At 37.5% G+C, this 16013-nt stretch overlaps 1 protein-coding gene across 1 annotated transcript in view; it reads left to right on the top strand.

Moving 5' to 3' along the window:
- Nucleotides 1–10184, top strand: part of LOC139131761 (uncharacterized) — a 29027-nt gene extending 18843 nt beyond the window's left edge. The window contains exons 2-7 of the mRNA XM_070697990.1: nt 2029–2122; nt 3225–3310; nt 4438–4530; nt 4908–4976; nt 6971–7051; nt 7241–10184. Coding sequence (XP_070554091.1) covers nt 2029–2122; nt 3225–3310; nt 4438–4530; nt 4908–4976; nt 6971–7051; nt 7241–7531 — 714 coding nt within the window. The 3' untranslated portion in view covers nt 7532–10184. The remainder of the gene's footprint in view (nt 1–2028; nt 2123–3224; nt 3311–4437; nt 4531–4907; nt 4977–6970; nt 7052–7240) is intronic.
- The last annotated feature ends 5829 nt before the right edge of the window (nt 10185–16013 follow it).

Here is a 16013-nt window from a genome sequence, read left to right as displayed (position 1 = left end):
GACTGGAGCACTCATCATCCATAAATGAAAGTTTTGTTGCTCGGAGTTCTGTCATAGATTGTTTCATTATAATGGTGTGATTACATTCTGCTCAGATTTGTCCTTCATCACCATGAAATAGACTATTGTTTCTTATAAAGATTAATTATGAATGAAGCTACTGCTGTAAAGAATTTGGATATTTAACTCAGCATACAACATTAAAGTGAACTTGATTTGGAGTCAAAAATGAGCTAGTGAGCTAGTAATTGCCAGTGAATTGGGACTTAAATGAGATGCCAGAATGAACTGCTGTGTTGTGAAAACCCTACATAACAATTAATGGTCCAATTCCACTTGATGTGCAGATCGCCAGTATGTCAGTTTAACCATAGGTGCTTGATCAAACTGTCTGTCTAGACTTTACTTCCATCTTTATTTTGAATTTTCCCCCTGAAAAATCTTAAGGAAAGGTTTTCTGATTACTCATGTATTATTTGGTCAGAAAAAAGTTCAATAGTTGACAGGTGACAAGGTGATAAAATAATGCCCAGGTTCACTTTTCAATGCAGATGTATTAATTCATGCGGAAACAAAGTGATGTAATGATCTGGAGCACCATTCTGCGGATGTATGTTAGTGTCAAATGGTGCATGACAACCATTATAGCTGCAGGGAACTGTTTATTATAATCATTTGATCTCAAAACCATACACAGATATATCATTAGCAGGAACTGTGGCAATAAATATGAAATATTGAGTAACAGGTTAATCTAGATGTAAATATTTATCGCAGCTAGAGCTGTCAGTTATAGGAAGTAGACTGGAGCGCAATGACTGTCTGTGAAACTTAATAAGAATGTCGTTGTAAATTTTTGTATTGGTGCAAGTGCTGTGTGACATTTAATAGAGTTTTAACCATGATAAATCGCCGAATGGTAACGTTGTTGTTTATAGGTTGTATGCAATGACTCAGAGAACAGCTGAGTTATGATCACTGATAAAAATACAATTTGCAATTAAACAAGAGGGCGTGTAGACACTGAATACGGATTATGTCAAGGTCAAGAGACTTAAGGATCGTACTTCAGCACTTGCACATCTGGTACATGAAACCAAAAAAATTTGTTTTAAAATTATCAACAAAACCAAGAGACCAATAGTCTCTCTGTACCATGACACCACAGCTGATCTAATAAACATATATCATTATTCATAAACTTTGATGAAAATGACACCAATCTTGATCAAAGTGCAAAAAAGTGTAAAAAATGTAGAGCTTTAAGTATCAGTGCCAAGGCTAAGAGAGAAATATACTGTAAACACTGTATTTGTTGACATCATCACGGTCTCTAGTTTCTCTTTGCAGACTTCTAGATGCGTGTTGTAGTTCACGGCTCTAGTAATATTCCAACTTCCTACCTTCCCAATGGAGACATTTTTCAAATATCATAAAAATGTATCAACATTCAGCTGTTTAAGACTATAAACTGTAACATATTATTGAAATAGTGAGTTATGGTGTCACCTATATTGTCCAAGCAAAGGTTGCAGACAGTTTGCTGTTATATTTCATTCATTTTTTTGAATTCCACAGCCATTCTAGTTATTCTTATGCATGTTCACATTTACCACTTCTCTAGAATTGCAGCTTTTGCCCCTCCTCCTCATCTGTGCTACATATCCGCAGTACAATAATTATTTGCTGTATACAGTGCGCCCTCTGGTGGTGATTGTAGTAACCCCCTGAGAACAGTCCATATGACTAATATTACTTGAGTAAATTGGGTTTTTAGATTGTTACATCATAATGAGGGCAGATCAGATTGGACACATCACAGTCTGTGGTCTTAGATTTATTGATTTTTGCATTAGACCAAGAGTTAAGAAAACCAAAAGAGCATGAATGATGAATGTAGTTAACTGTCTTTTTATTTCAAATAGGTTTTTTTGCAGAATTTCCCACAACAATTATTCTACTGTGTCTATGATATGAGTTTCAATGCCTTTTCGCCATCTTATGATGTATTTTAATTTTATTTGACAGATTTTCTCCTTGATATGTATTGCCATTGATCTGTACAATGTTGTTTACTATGGTGGATTTGACATGGAAGAAATCACAGAGTACCAGGCTAAAGGTAAATCTGAAATATTAACAATCTCTGTTTCATCAGGAATCAATTGGATAATTTATATCCCAAATGAGATTATGAAGACTAATATTATCTGTACATGATATTCAGAAAAAGTTTTCATCATGTACACATGGAGTACGTGTTAATTGCAACATTCATCATACCGACATTCACAAACTCCAAAGTTTGTATTTGTTGAATTGAAGGAAACAATCAGGAGGAATGACAACATCATTGGCAGGTGGAATTGTATTTGCAGATTGTTGGGTTTGACAATTATTTCAGTATCGTCCAGTAGGAATAGCTGGTTTTACACCACGGTGTCTGTTTCCTTTCCTGAAAATATGAGACATTTTAAACTCATATGCACATGTGGTGGTGTATTGCAATGTTTATAATGACTATTAGCGCTAGGATTGAGTAATCCAAGATTGCAAGGTTTGATAAAGGGAGAGTAGCTTTAACGTTAGATACCTTTTCATTATATTTTACATCTTAATCTCAACTACAGTATCTTATCCTATTCCGTAACATATTGAGACACACAATATTCAACTTGTCAACTCACCCTGTACATGTCTAAAATGCATTATTGGTGTTGACCAGTAAATACTGGTCAAATTAAATCCTGCTTAATTTTACCGAACTGATAAAAATTATACTGTTGTTTGACCCAAGGGAATGATGTAGTTTCCTTGAGCATTCTTTTCTCATGTTATTTTGTTTTATTGATTGAGCATCCAGCAGCTTAGCTATATAAGTGGATTAAGTCAAAGTAGAATGAAAACAATTAAGAAATACTGGTACAGCCAAATACAAACCAGCTGAGAATGCAACATTGAACACCGAAAGTATATCAAATTATAGAAAATTTAATCAGATCAAGACAAGATTAAAACAGCAAGGCTGGCATAATAACACTGTGTCAAACCATGGCGTTGAAAGGGTTTATTTCGTAGCTTCAAGAAATACTACTCAGATACAAAAAATGATGATTTTTGCTTATATTTGTAGCATATTTGTAGGGATTATTGCCACAATGCAAGTTATGCTTTTCCCTTCTGTAAGTTTGTGTATTTTTACACTTCTTATTTCCCACACACAGGTTTACGAGTGTTGTTTTACGTGATGCTGTCCATATACATACTCATTGCTTCATTATCGATAGTTCTCATTGTTGGTGTGCACAAGGTGAGTATGTTTGTTTGCAGCATATTCATGATTTACTCCTCTGTTGTAGGCTGCCCTCCATACTCATTGCTTAGTACAACAAGATTTTATGTGTAGATATTTAACAGCCGGTTAATGAGTGTCTTGCAATACTGTCATCAATTTTAACCAATGGTAGCTCTACTTTTTTCTGGCTAATCTTTTGCAGAGATTTACCAACATTTTAGGTAATTTTGCCTGTCAGAACCATTGGACTATCACAAATATTTTTTTAAGATTTTGAAATATTCATGATACCATCCATTACCTAGTTAGTTTTACAACATGACCATCCACAACTGTTATTTTTTGTATATATTTGACTGTACTCTGCATAATCTACATAATCCATTCTCACTTTCATGATTTAATTATATTGTGCTTTCAGAGACATTGTTGCAATTATGTGATATCATCTATACCAGCAACTATCAAAAGAAAACACAAATTTGAGACTTGAAAGTTTTGTAATTAAACTGTATCTAATTTGTGTCTCATAGCAAGGTCATATAGATTATTCAAGTACTCTGAGAGGCAGTCATATTAAACTTTCTCACAGCCCTTAGTTAACTACACATCTTTTAATCGCTTATCTAAATTGATTTGCTGTAAACTGTCTGGCTGTTAGCCAGTACCAAGGTAAACATGTATGGCTATACTAGCTTGCTGAGTTGGGCTCAACTAAACTGAAAATCAGGGCAGGAGGTGGAGGGCCATACTTCGTAGGCAGTGAGGGACTGAGAAAGTCAGTCTAAATGTCTGTGGTTCCATAGTTAACATAATAAATTTGTCATTTCCAACACAGAGGGCGCTGTTTAGTCAGATTATTGAACTCCATAACCATGTGGTATTATTGCCTTTGATACTTGAATTCAGTAAAGTTATTAATAACTGTAACAGAAGTTATAAACTCGTAGTCAACTGATCAATCTATATGCAATACACATGTTGTGTTTGTGTTTAGCACCATGAACCTAGGACATTGAAAAGGTTGAACTGTATCAGTATAGCATACACACTAATTGTGCCAAGATTCCCATCAATGCATGCAAAACTTCCAGGTGAAAAAACGGGGAAAAATGACAATTTTGACTCTTTGTATCTTTTAGGATAGTCCATCAATGCTGTTACCATGGATACACGCCTTGATATTGTTCATGTTGTTGGAACTGGCATGCACTGTTTACATCTTTGTAGAATCTGTAAGTTCATCTTTTTTTTTGATATCACTATTAATCTAAGCAGTCACTTGGTCAAATCACAGTAACTTTTATGATATACCTAAAGAGGTCTGTATGTCTCTCTGAGATTGCTCAATTACTATTTAGTAATATTAGACACCAATGATACTGGTGTATGACACTCACTGGTGCCATACATTTATAACATTTTAGGAGCACATCATGACAAACTAAGTATTGGTCATGTGTACTGAAATCTGACAACCCGAATTTAAGATCTGTTTCTAGCACATATACATATGTCTTGTTTCATCACAGCTAATCATGCATTTTTGTGAAATTTTACATTCAGTCATGTAGATCATAATGACGGAGTTCATTTTCTTTGAAACAAACAGGACCTTGATAATACCTACTGGTTTTCCCTCTTTGAACTGGTCTTCTACATCGGACGTACCATTCTCAATGTGAGTACTAGTTCTCTGATCAACATTTTTACCTCGCGTGCGCATGCGCGCAGCGAGGTTATGGTTTAGGCGTTTCTGTGTGTGTGTGTGTGTGTCTGTCTGTTAGCACGATATCTCAAAAACGGCTTGGCAGATTCCGATCACATTTCGCACACAATTTGTTCTTCAAATTTGCAAGAACTGATTAGTTTTTGGTGGTTGTGCTTTGCGAATTTATCAAGTTATGAGTAAAAGAAAATTTGTGGCCTGTATAAGTCTATTGGAGGCTAAATAAGTATGTTGAGGGCGCTATACTAAAACATTTTACACAAAGTGATTTCTGAATTCAGTCACTCGGCCGCGCTGATCGCTAATCTTGAGTTTTGACTGTTGATGTCGTCGTGTCGACGTTTGACTTTAAGAATCGTGTGGGTTACTCTGGACATAGCGAACCAAAAGCTAGATTATCGAAGGTAAGCGTCATAATATTTGATCAATGCATTTTTCTCTGAGAATGAGATGTAGAGTGACACTTTTCAATCTTGTGTGTGTGTCAGCGAATTTATATTCCGGCATGGTTCCGCTGAGATCAGCATAATATTATGGCGACGTATTGACAGTCTGTGTCTTTTAAGTTGCTTTTCAAGATTGTATTAGCTACAGAACCAACAATGACAAATTTTTCATGAGATTTCCATGTTGGCATTGATGTTAAATCAGCAGCAGTAGGCTAGCTCCTGCGTACAATAGGTCTGCGTTTCCCGGCGGTACGGTGGTAGGCCGACGGCTTGTACCACACTGTCCACAGGACACCACGTGGTAGAGGCCGTGTGCACAACCTGTACGCAGAGCTTCGAATACACTAGACAGAGTTCGTGTTTCCGTAAATTAGGCATTGAACTTGACAATATAGGCAATAACCAGAATCATCGACCATCGCCTGACAAGTGCACCATAGTCAGCTGTACATGAGTTGCGTGGCGTGGTGAGCAGGTTCCCATGGGTATTTATTTTTTGAAACGCGTACTTCAAAGTCACGAACTCATTTTGCTGCTACACGGCGCGGCACAGATGATTGTATCGTTTTTGGGCGCATTGAGATACTGTGAAGTAGGTCAACTCGTTCTACATGGCAATTTTATGTGAAATATGCAGAATTTATACGCAAACGCGACCTCTGCCAGTCAAGAGCCTGCTCAGCCATTTGCACTTGCATCGACAGATATTGTTGGATCATAATTTTTCAAATGGTTTCTTTTCTTTTTTTTCATTGCGTAATACAGTGGGGATAATGTCAAATTTAGATAGATTGGATTAATTTCGGGAATAAAAACAATGTAATGTAAATGATTTGTAAAAGTTTTAATTCTGTAAATTTTCAATGTTTATAAGCTGTACTTTACATTCTATATTCATATTATAACTTTGAAACATTTTATCGTCCAACTATTCTAATTTTGAGAAATTCGGGAACAAATTTTGTCATCTATTGACACATTTTCCTTCTTCATAAAAGCCAATACCCAAGAAGTACTTTACAAAATGTGCACGCGAGGCCATTCAGTTCATATCTGGTTTTGGTTCATTCTAGGACTGATAAGTCAAGTTACTACAAGGAAATAGAATAACAAATTTTTCCTTGGTTTTTCAAGATTTCCAATCCATCTTTGTGAAATTTTTGTCAGACCTTGAGCATTGTTTCATTTTGTGAATTTTTGAAATGAGAACAAATTTCGAATTAAATATTAATTATCTTACTTGTTACAGTGTTGTAGGGCTTGTGAAAGGATGAAACAGTCTTATTGCATCAATAATTCATTCGTTCATTAATATGTGCATGAATTTTATCAGCATTAATCAGAAATTACAACAGTTGAATGATCTAGATACTGAGTTATTAAAACGTCATGGATCCAATGTCATGCAACAGTTTCACATTAGAAGCTGAAATGATTTGGTGCATGAGTTAAAGATTGCACAGACTTTCATACAGTTCTTTTTTCGTCTCATTGCAGATCTACTGCGTTCTTTGTGTGATATCTCAGTACCAGGAGCTGAAGGCTGGACGAGGACGTCTTCAAGATATCTCCAGACCAGTGAGTATAGACGTGATTTTTGAACACATTCAGAGCAGTTTTATCCAATAGTGTGAGAGATACTGTACCAAATGTGTACATTGTAACAGATTGTATCAAGAGTAAAGTATTGCATCATCAGAGGACAGTAGCTTATACTCTGTACTGATTTGCAGATATGACATACAAAGTCTTGAACTGTCCTTACAGATGCAACACGTTGTGGTTTACCAATCTGGAATGACCCCAGCAATCATTGGTTCAACCATACCACCAGGTGGCACCGTTGTCATCCAACCAATGAGAAGTGACCAGAACATGGCCGAGGCAGCCATTGTCAATCCATACATCCATCCAGTGGCGCCACCACCATATGCCGTCTATGCTCCCCCAACCTTCCCACCAGCACCCCCATATCAACCCAGTGCTGTGCCTCCATCATCAGCCCAAACATTCGGAGCAACAGTGCCACCACAGCCAGAAAAGCAACAGCTCTCATGAGCGAAGGCTGTAAAGCTGGAAGCTAGGAGAACAGTTGCCTTAAATAATATCTGTCAACAGACACTCAGATACACTGTAAGTGGCATTACTCAAAATGTTTAGCTTGGATACAGGATTTCTCATAAATTCTGTCAAAACATCTTATCATATTTTAATAATGCAAATTTATGATGTCCTTATCATTTGCTGTTTTCAATGACCAATATGCTCTCCAGGCCATTTCAAAAATTGGTGACTCATTTCAGGGAACATAATCAATCACAGATGGAATTACATCACCAATACACGAGGTCATGCCTATAGGTCATCAAGTGGTCAGTCAGTCTTGTTTTTAAGCCTTTGTCTTGTGAAATTTGGCAATGTTTGGCCATGAACTTGATGTGTTGAGCAAAGGATCATGTCTAATTATGAGTCTTGTGAATGGAAAAGTAGTGAAGATATGTGTGATTCATTTTTATCACCAGTTTTCAATTTTTCAAAGTCTCTTGTAAAGAATCAGGTTTTGTAGATATTCATCATCTCTATTTGAAATGCTGTTTTTGAACCGTATGCGTACCTTTCTCGCTTTGCAAGCAAGAACAATACCAGAGTTTCAAATGACACATCAAGTGATTGAGAGATGCAGACTATGCTATTTTGGTAACACTTCATCTGCAAGAAAGTAATTAACAGTTGATTGGTGTTTGTCACTTTTGGGGCTAAGACATTTACATAGTACTCTCGTTTGAAACTCACTGCAATCACGACAGTAAGCTGTGTGTCATAGGCCAGCTTTGACTTGTTATGTGTAGTTGCTGGCAAAAAGGTGAGATACGACAATGATGTAACCTTTACACGCTTTTTCTTCATTAAAATACTGATTTTACATCAGTTATAATTTTAAATTGTTAATCATTATTAATAATAGCAACTTCACACTTATTTGATCTATCTTTGTTGCTAGTAGTGATATGATATAGTGGGTCATTTACAAGAAATAAATTTTTGCGCTCAAATTACCACTGACAGGGTACTGAATCTTGACACCTAATTGGACAGAGGCAGGAGGAGGGCTATGACCTTTAATTGACCCAGTTAAATTTCTCCATGATGCAGCACACTTCCAATTGTTCTGATCGGCTAATCTTGGGAACACATAGTATGGGATATTATGTTAATGAGTTGCCAATTTTGGAAATGACCCGGCCTGACCTTGTCCTTGTATCCTTGTGTTTAGGTGATGCCACCAGTTTGATGTAACACTTTGTAAAAACCAACCATACTCACTTTATTCTGTACTGAATTGACTCTGTATTGTATTTTCCAGCAGAACTTTGCATTTCTGTTTGAATGAAATGTTGATCATTGAATTAATTAATAAACCTTCCGTGGTCATTTTTATGAAAGTGGCATTTGACCTTTGACCTGCAGAATTTTACAGAAACAATACCATAACACCTTTTGTTTCATTTACTTCACATAAATTTCCTAATCTAATCTAAAGAGATGTATATTTAACTATAAAATCACGATATATTATTATTGCTATTCTTGTTGCACGAGATTATTTGTGCTGTCAAATGATCTGTTTGACTTGCACAATAGTACTTTATTTCTTAATTTCATAAACCTGTACTTTAAATGCAATAGCTGTTTCAGTAAACATGCCTGACAATGTCAAATTAAAGGGCTGGGTTGTAAATACCTTGAAGGAACAACTTAGATGTGTGGAGAGTTTAGTAACTAGGTGACACTGTTTGCAACATGGCAGTATAGTAATCATACAAAATGAAACACATTTTCTGTAATTTTTAAATGTCTATTTTATCTGATATGCATATTTACAGCACCAAATCAAATATTAATGCTAAATATTTGACATTTTACGAGTGCATATGGCATTCTAGACAAAGCTTTCACATGTTAATAATTACAGTATTTGGTTTAGTCATGAAGAGTTGATATATGGACTCGAAACAGTCCAGACCCTTGGCCCAAAGGCTTAACCTTTGATCTTGCCCAAAGGTCAGGAAATGAGGTCACACTTCTGAGTGAAACCTACCTGGAATAACAAGGGGAAAACATTTTCTCACCAACTTCCTGAGTATGTTTGGATGGAAATGATTGTTCATGAAATTTCACACCTTGCTGAAATACCTTCAGTGTTGGGATATTGGTTGTGCACATAGATCAACTTCTGTTACAATCCCCCATGGAGGAACCATGCATGAGTATAGGCACACAGAACCCTACGGTTGTGTTCTCTGGTACACAGTGTTACAACAATACCAAAACAGTAAACACAGACCACAACAATTAAGGTCTCTGTAGTGTTATTTACCACGAAGACGGACATTATCTGAGTTCCCTGTGATCACATAATAGACATTATGTAAAAATTTTAGATAAAAATTTGTTTAATAATGCGAAGGCACAACATGACTGCATTAATTATATTGTACTGGATACAGTCTACATTTGTAGATTGCCAATTTTTCAATGTAGAAACTTTTTCAAAAACGTTTATGTTATTATTACTACATGTATGTGTTATATAATATTATGTGAAAAAGAGTGTTTTACAGAATTCTAGGTTTGTTGTTTCAGTATGAAAATTATATAGCAATTTCAAGAATAAATTCTGCCATGATATTCTGTGCATTTAGGCCTGCCATTTTGTGCAGCTGAATTGTTATTTTAGCTCCTTTAAGTCAGTATGCACTTCGAAAGTGAAAGACTTAAACTTTGCTCAGACTTTCCTCAATGAAACTTTCGACCATTCTCTCATTACCAAACTTTGAGCAAGAATAAAAATCAGGGGTCACCGTGCAGACTTTGGTACTGGAGAGACAAATTACCCAAGATTTCTCGGTATTAGAGAGACAAAATTCAAAATGGCAGCGCATCCCTGTGGTAACTCTGAGGGGAAAAAATAAAAGTTTGGATTTTCAAGGAACTAAGACAGAGAAAACCTTTCTTTCATCAAGAGCTTTAAAATGAACCCCCACAAGTGATAGGTCAGAAGAGAATTGATAAAATTTGAAAGCCCGAATTTCTGTCCCAGAGGTGCATTCTACCTTAACCAGATACATGTTGAGGTGGCCGCATGAGTTTAAAGTTTTCAAACCATGTACTGTTTTTCATAGACTGAAAGAAGTCCAACCCCAACGGTTAACAGTCCGGGTCATCTCCAAAATTGGAGACTCATTATGATAATGTATTCCGGCATTCAGCCAATCATCGACCAGATTACATCATTAATAAAGTACAGGTCACGCTGGGTCACAAATTACCCACCAAGTGTGATCGGCAGTTTTGGGCCGCTTATTAAGCCCCTGTCTTGTGAATTTCGACGAATTTCGACAGTCAACATAATCCACGTGTTCTGCAGAAGGTCATGTCCAACAAGGAGTCCGATTAGTGAACAAATATTCGAAATATTGACAATTCATTTCTACCCCCAGTTTATCGATTTCGCTCAAGTGCCGAGAATCATTTTGTGGATGTTCGTCATCTCTATTAGAAATACTGTTATAAAGGTTATTTGTGTAGGTACGCGTATAACATTTTGCAAGAAAGAAGAGCAATGTCAGAGCTTTAAAACGATACCTGTTTTGTAGTTGTCAAACGCAGACTAAAAATGGTACGCGATTTTGAAAATGTGTTGACAGAGTGGCCACACAACTGTTCCCCATACGGTAGAATTTGTGTCGCTGCCATCTCCGATACAAATGGAGTATTCTGAACGATCTGTGTAGGTACACGATTTATATTTCGCAGGACTTCAAGCCAGAGTCTAGGAATCACAGCGATGTATGGGGTTTGGTTGTCTTAGCCAGAATAAAACTGGTACGCGATTTTGAAATTGTGTTTTGACAGAGTGGCCACACAACTGTTCTACATTATGACAGAATACGGCGCGGGAGTTCGACACAGTATGGCGTACGTAACGAAGGACGCATGTGGAGGTTGCCAGGAAATACAATTTTTACTGATGGCGCGCTGGCAGCTGATTGGCTAATGAGAGGGGGAAAATATTATGGTATAGCGTCTCCAATTTTGGAGCTGACCCGGACTGGTTAAGGTTGTTGGGACTGGAGTTGGCGGAGACCCATACATGACTGAATCCTCAGTCTACCTTTTACCCCTCTCCCCATGAATTATCGTAGGGGCGCTATGATGAATAATACTTGTAATTTTTAAACTAGTATGTAAAAAATTACCATGTGGCAATTAACACCAACCATAAGGGAGCCGTCATTATTTAGAAATTATGGCCTGGGGGGTCGGAGGAATTTCATCGGAAACTCTGAAATTTCGAGTGACACTCCTCACCAACCATGATGAATTTGAGTAACCCCTCTCTCTAACTCTGAAATTATGACTGACCCCCCTTAGAATAGTTAAATACCAATACATGTAATTGTAAAATTTACAAAATACAGCAACAGTAAAGACCTTTCAAATCCTGATGTACCCTGCTAGATGATGATCAGTTATCGCATGATGGTTGAAAACGGTGAAACCATCAAAATGAAATTCAAAATCACAACAAAATAAAGATATAAAAGCTCCCGCTATAACCAGTATCTAACCATATAGTATATTGTTTAATTCGGATGGGTATCATGACAGGGTTTTCACTAGGATATCTGACTGGGCAGAGTGTGAAAGTACAGGGGAGAACACGCGAGAGGCTTAGGAGGAAAGTGTTTGAAAGGGCTTTCCCCTATCTTGCATCAAAAATTTTAAGATATTGATGTGTGCAATGGTGCAGTCTGGTGCAATCTGAGAGGTGTTTTTATTAGTTATTTGTTTTTTTACTAAGTGAAACTGATAGAACACCCAAGGGGGAGAGCACCAGAGGAGGGTTCCCCCTCTCGTTTTGAAAATTTTTAGAAATTGATGGGTGTGTAATGATGCAATCTGAGAGGTCTTTCAATTTATTTTGCACTCGGTAAAACTGTTTGAAATATGACTTTGAAAACTGATATTTTTTGTACATTTTTTGCATGATCAGTGTTTGAGTCACAATATTCAACAACAAAACAATGACAATAAATTTTGTCAAAAACAGTTCTCAGTTTGCCAGAGATTTAAGACAAATGGATATGCAGGAATGAAAAATCTGTGACAGGCTTCTTGTGTCATTTCTCCAGCTGCCAGCTTCTAATGAAAATCCTGGATATGGTATGTTTAACTGTCAAAGTGGTCAACGAACTGAGGTCAATTAAAATGTATGTTTCTGTGATAAATAAAGGATGAACTGAGTTTGATGTGTGCAATGGTGCAGTGTAGTGCAATCTGAGAGGTATTTTCAATTTGTCTTTTACCAGTAAAACTGTTAGAAGACCAAAAGGGGAGAGCACTAGAGGGGTGTCCCCCTCTCGCATCAAAAATTTTGAGAAATTGATGTGTGCAATGGTGCAATCTGAGGGGTATTTCAATTTATTTGGCACAAAAAATATAGTAACCCCCTTCATCCTCTCCTGGTGACATTTTGAGTGACCCCCTTCAATGTTTTGAGTGACCCCCTCACATTCCTCCGACCCCCAGGCCGTAAATAATGACGGCTCCTTAACATCCCGTAGGGGAGTTTTAGGGAGAATCATTTGATTAGAGGATTGGTTGGAGAAAGCGGGTATGGAAGCAAATTTTTTCCCATCATTGGGACAGTGATTTCTTTCTGTTGTCAGTCCTGCATCAAATTATTTTGTCCATCTGCAGTAACAGTGCACATTTTTTTACCAATTTTGTGATTCTTGGTTCCTACTATTTACTAACATGTCATGGGTTTATCACTGCACCTATAAATAATTTTGTTGTGTTCTTTGTAAGTAGCAGAAAGCAGAAGTTTACAATCGATGTATCTGGTATTCCAAGAGTTAAGTAGTAAACAAATCACTGAGCAGACTGATTCGGGAAGTGTGTTCTTCTCTGAGCACTCTCAATTGCTTTCCTTCACTGCAGGCTACCATTATACTACCGTGTGTGTTTGTTTATGTGACCAATTCCAATATGGTACACCATTTAGAAAACGATACATCGTTTGGAAAAACATTTTATTGAATCCAGTCATGTACTTTTGTCAATTTTGTGTTCTCAAAATAAAGTATCATTTTGCAGCTATCGAACGAATTTCTTACCTTTTTGTTCACTAATATTTTCGCGTTTATCATCAGAAAATAAATCAGGTTCTGACCTCCATATGACCAGAAGTAGAAACACTGTCGCTGTTAATACTCGCCCAGAGCGTCTTTGTCGTGGCGAAACTCCGGATAGTAGTGCCAATTTCTTCACAAAAAGAAGCAAAAATGTTCTTAATAGGATAACATCCCTGGTTGCACCAGAATCTTTTTTGTCGATTAGCTCTTCAAGTTCCTACATACGCTGTTGAAATAGAAAATCTTGCTGTCTTAGAGGCTCGTCGCTCATCCTCATGCTCTAACCACCCGAAGATGCAGACGACACTCTGCGTATGGTCACGTGACTGGGAATTTTTTCAAGAAATATTTCTCGAGGGAAATGGTCTTTTTAAGATTGCCATGGGACGTTACTTTTTCGAAAGCGTAGGGAGTAGTATCTATTTTCTCCTCACCTGATATGTTCCGGCGAATTGCGACTCGGAATGAGCATGTGACGCATTGTAAAATTAAGCAATAACCTCCACCGCAGGCGGGTAGGCCATACCGCCACAGTCGATTTTGGTGCAATTTGCGACATGCAGCAGGAGCCGTGCTTTGTGGAGCCAAGGTGTACCAAAATCTAGCGTATACCCGCCTGCAGCGGGGGTTATTACTATGATATTAGGCCTATATCAACCTGTGTGTCGCTGTCGTCGTCGGGATATTCTCGTCACTTAAAGCTGCAAATGCAGAAAACGGACGTCTGAGAGATCGGACGTACGTTGGACATTCGGCACCGAGGCCAAGCATATTTATCCAGTGAAGCAGACGACAAAAAGTGACCGTGAAGTATAGCCAAGTGCCAAAAGTAAAGTGAGGCATTTCTAAAACGGGGATGGAAAAATCTATACAGTTTAGAGTTTGCAAATACTAATTATTACATTTGTATATTAACCATTTATTTATTTAATTTCTTTAATACCCCCAAAATATCCCTGCAAGTTTAATGCCATCCCCTTTATTGGTTTCCGCATTTATTACTAAGACGCCTAATCGTTCAGATCAATGCTGGTTTCGGGCCCGTTTTAGCACTGCTATAACCACTAAGGGAGCCGTCATTATTTACGGCCTGGGGGGGGGGTCGGAGGAATTGCGTTCGAAACTCCACAATTTCGAGTAATCCCCTGCCAACCATGACGTGTTTGAGTAACCCCCCTCTCTGCTACAGAAAATTTGAGTGACCCCCCCTCCCCCCCAAAAATGGGAAAGTTAAATATCTATACAGTAAAATGGATTGCTGCTGCGACAGGCCCTGTACAGACCCTGATTAAACTCTGTGGTATAGGTCTTTGTCGGAAGGAGGTTCCAATTGCTGTGGCGAGGGCTGATGTACAGGTCTGTATCCAGTGCTCTGGTGACATGTAGTTATTCTGTAGGATTTTTTCAAGAGGGGGAAGATGTGGTGCAAAAGCACCACAAGAGACCGCATAAGCGGCGCGGGGGGGGGGGGGTCAGGAGGGGGGTGTCCCCCCTCCTGCCATTGGAGCTTTTGAAAAATAGAGGTTAAAATGGTGTTATTTGGTGGCACTTGGGGAGTATTTTTTTCGTATAAAAAACTCAAAGGAAAATAAATCTGAGACAGTATTCCAAAACTTATATTTCAGTTCACTGATTTCAACTATATTTTTTGAAACCGAAAAAATAGCGACAGACATACATTTATTCACATTTATTTATTATTATTTTCCTGCAATAAAAGATGGGTTTGTTGTCAAGGCATTCAACTGGTTTTAAACTTTATAGCATCAGAATAAGCTTGCTTTACACATTTTCCCCTATCGGTAACCTATACAATGTAGAATATAGAAAGCAGACGTTTCTCATTAATGATCAGGCAAGTATATCAATCTTTAATCAGGAAATACTGAAAAATGTACTCAGTACTAGCCTCTAACATAAGGCTTGCCACGCCGAATAGCTGATCAGATCACAATAACGTGAAACACATAGTGTAATGAGATTTTAGTTTTTACTTGAAACCACCTGTATTATGATTTATATATATATATATAAATATATTATATTATGTGTGTGTGTGTGTGTGTGTGTGTGTGTGTACACAAATACCGGGTATGAATATACATATCTTTAGTATTATTGTTGTATTAATTCGTAAGTCCATTAAATGCTTCAATACATGTCAACAAAATTGAGTAGCTCCCCCCCTTCTTGTTCTCCACTTTTGAGCAACCCCCCCTTGTAGCTTTCGATTTTTTGAGTGACCCCCCTCAGATTCCTCCGACCCCCCAGGCCATAAATAATGACGGCTCCCTAACAGTATTTCAGCATCATTGGAATGAGCTCTCTCGTCCAATCAG

The sequence above is a fragment of the Ptychodera flava genome, chromosome 4, assembly GCF_041260155.1.
Source record: "Ptychodera flava strain L36383 chromosome 4, AS_Pfla_20210202, whole genome shotgun sequence".
Classification (NCBI taxonomy): Eukaryota; Metazoa; Hemichordata; class Enteropneusta; family Ptychoderidae; genus Ptychodera; species Ptychodera flava.
The sequence above is the reverse complement of the archived record's forward strand: the minus strand, read 5'-3'. Positions and strand labels throughout refer to the sequence as shown.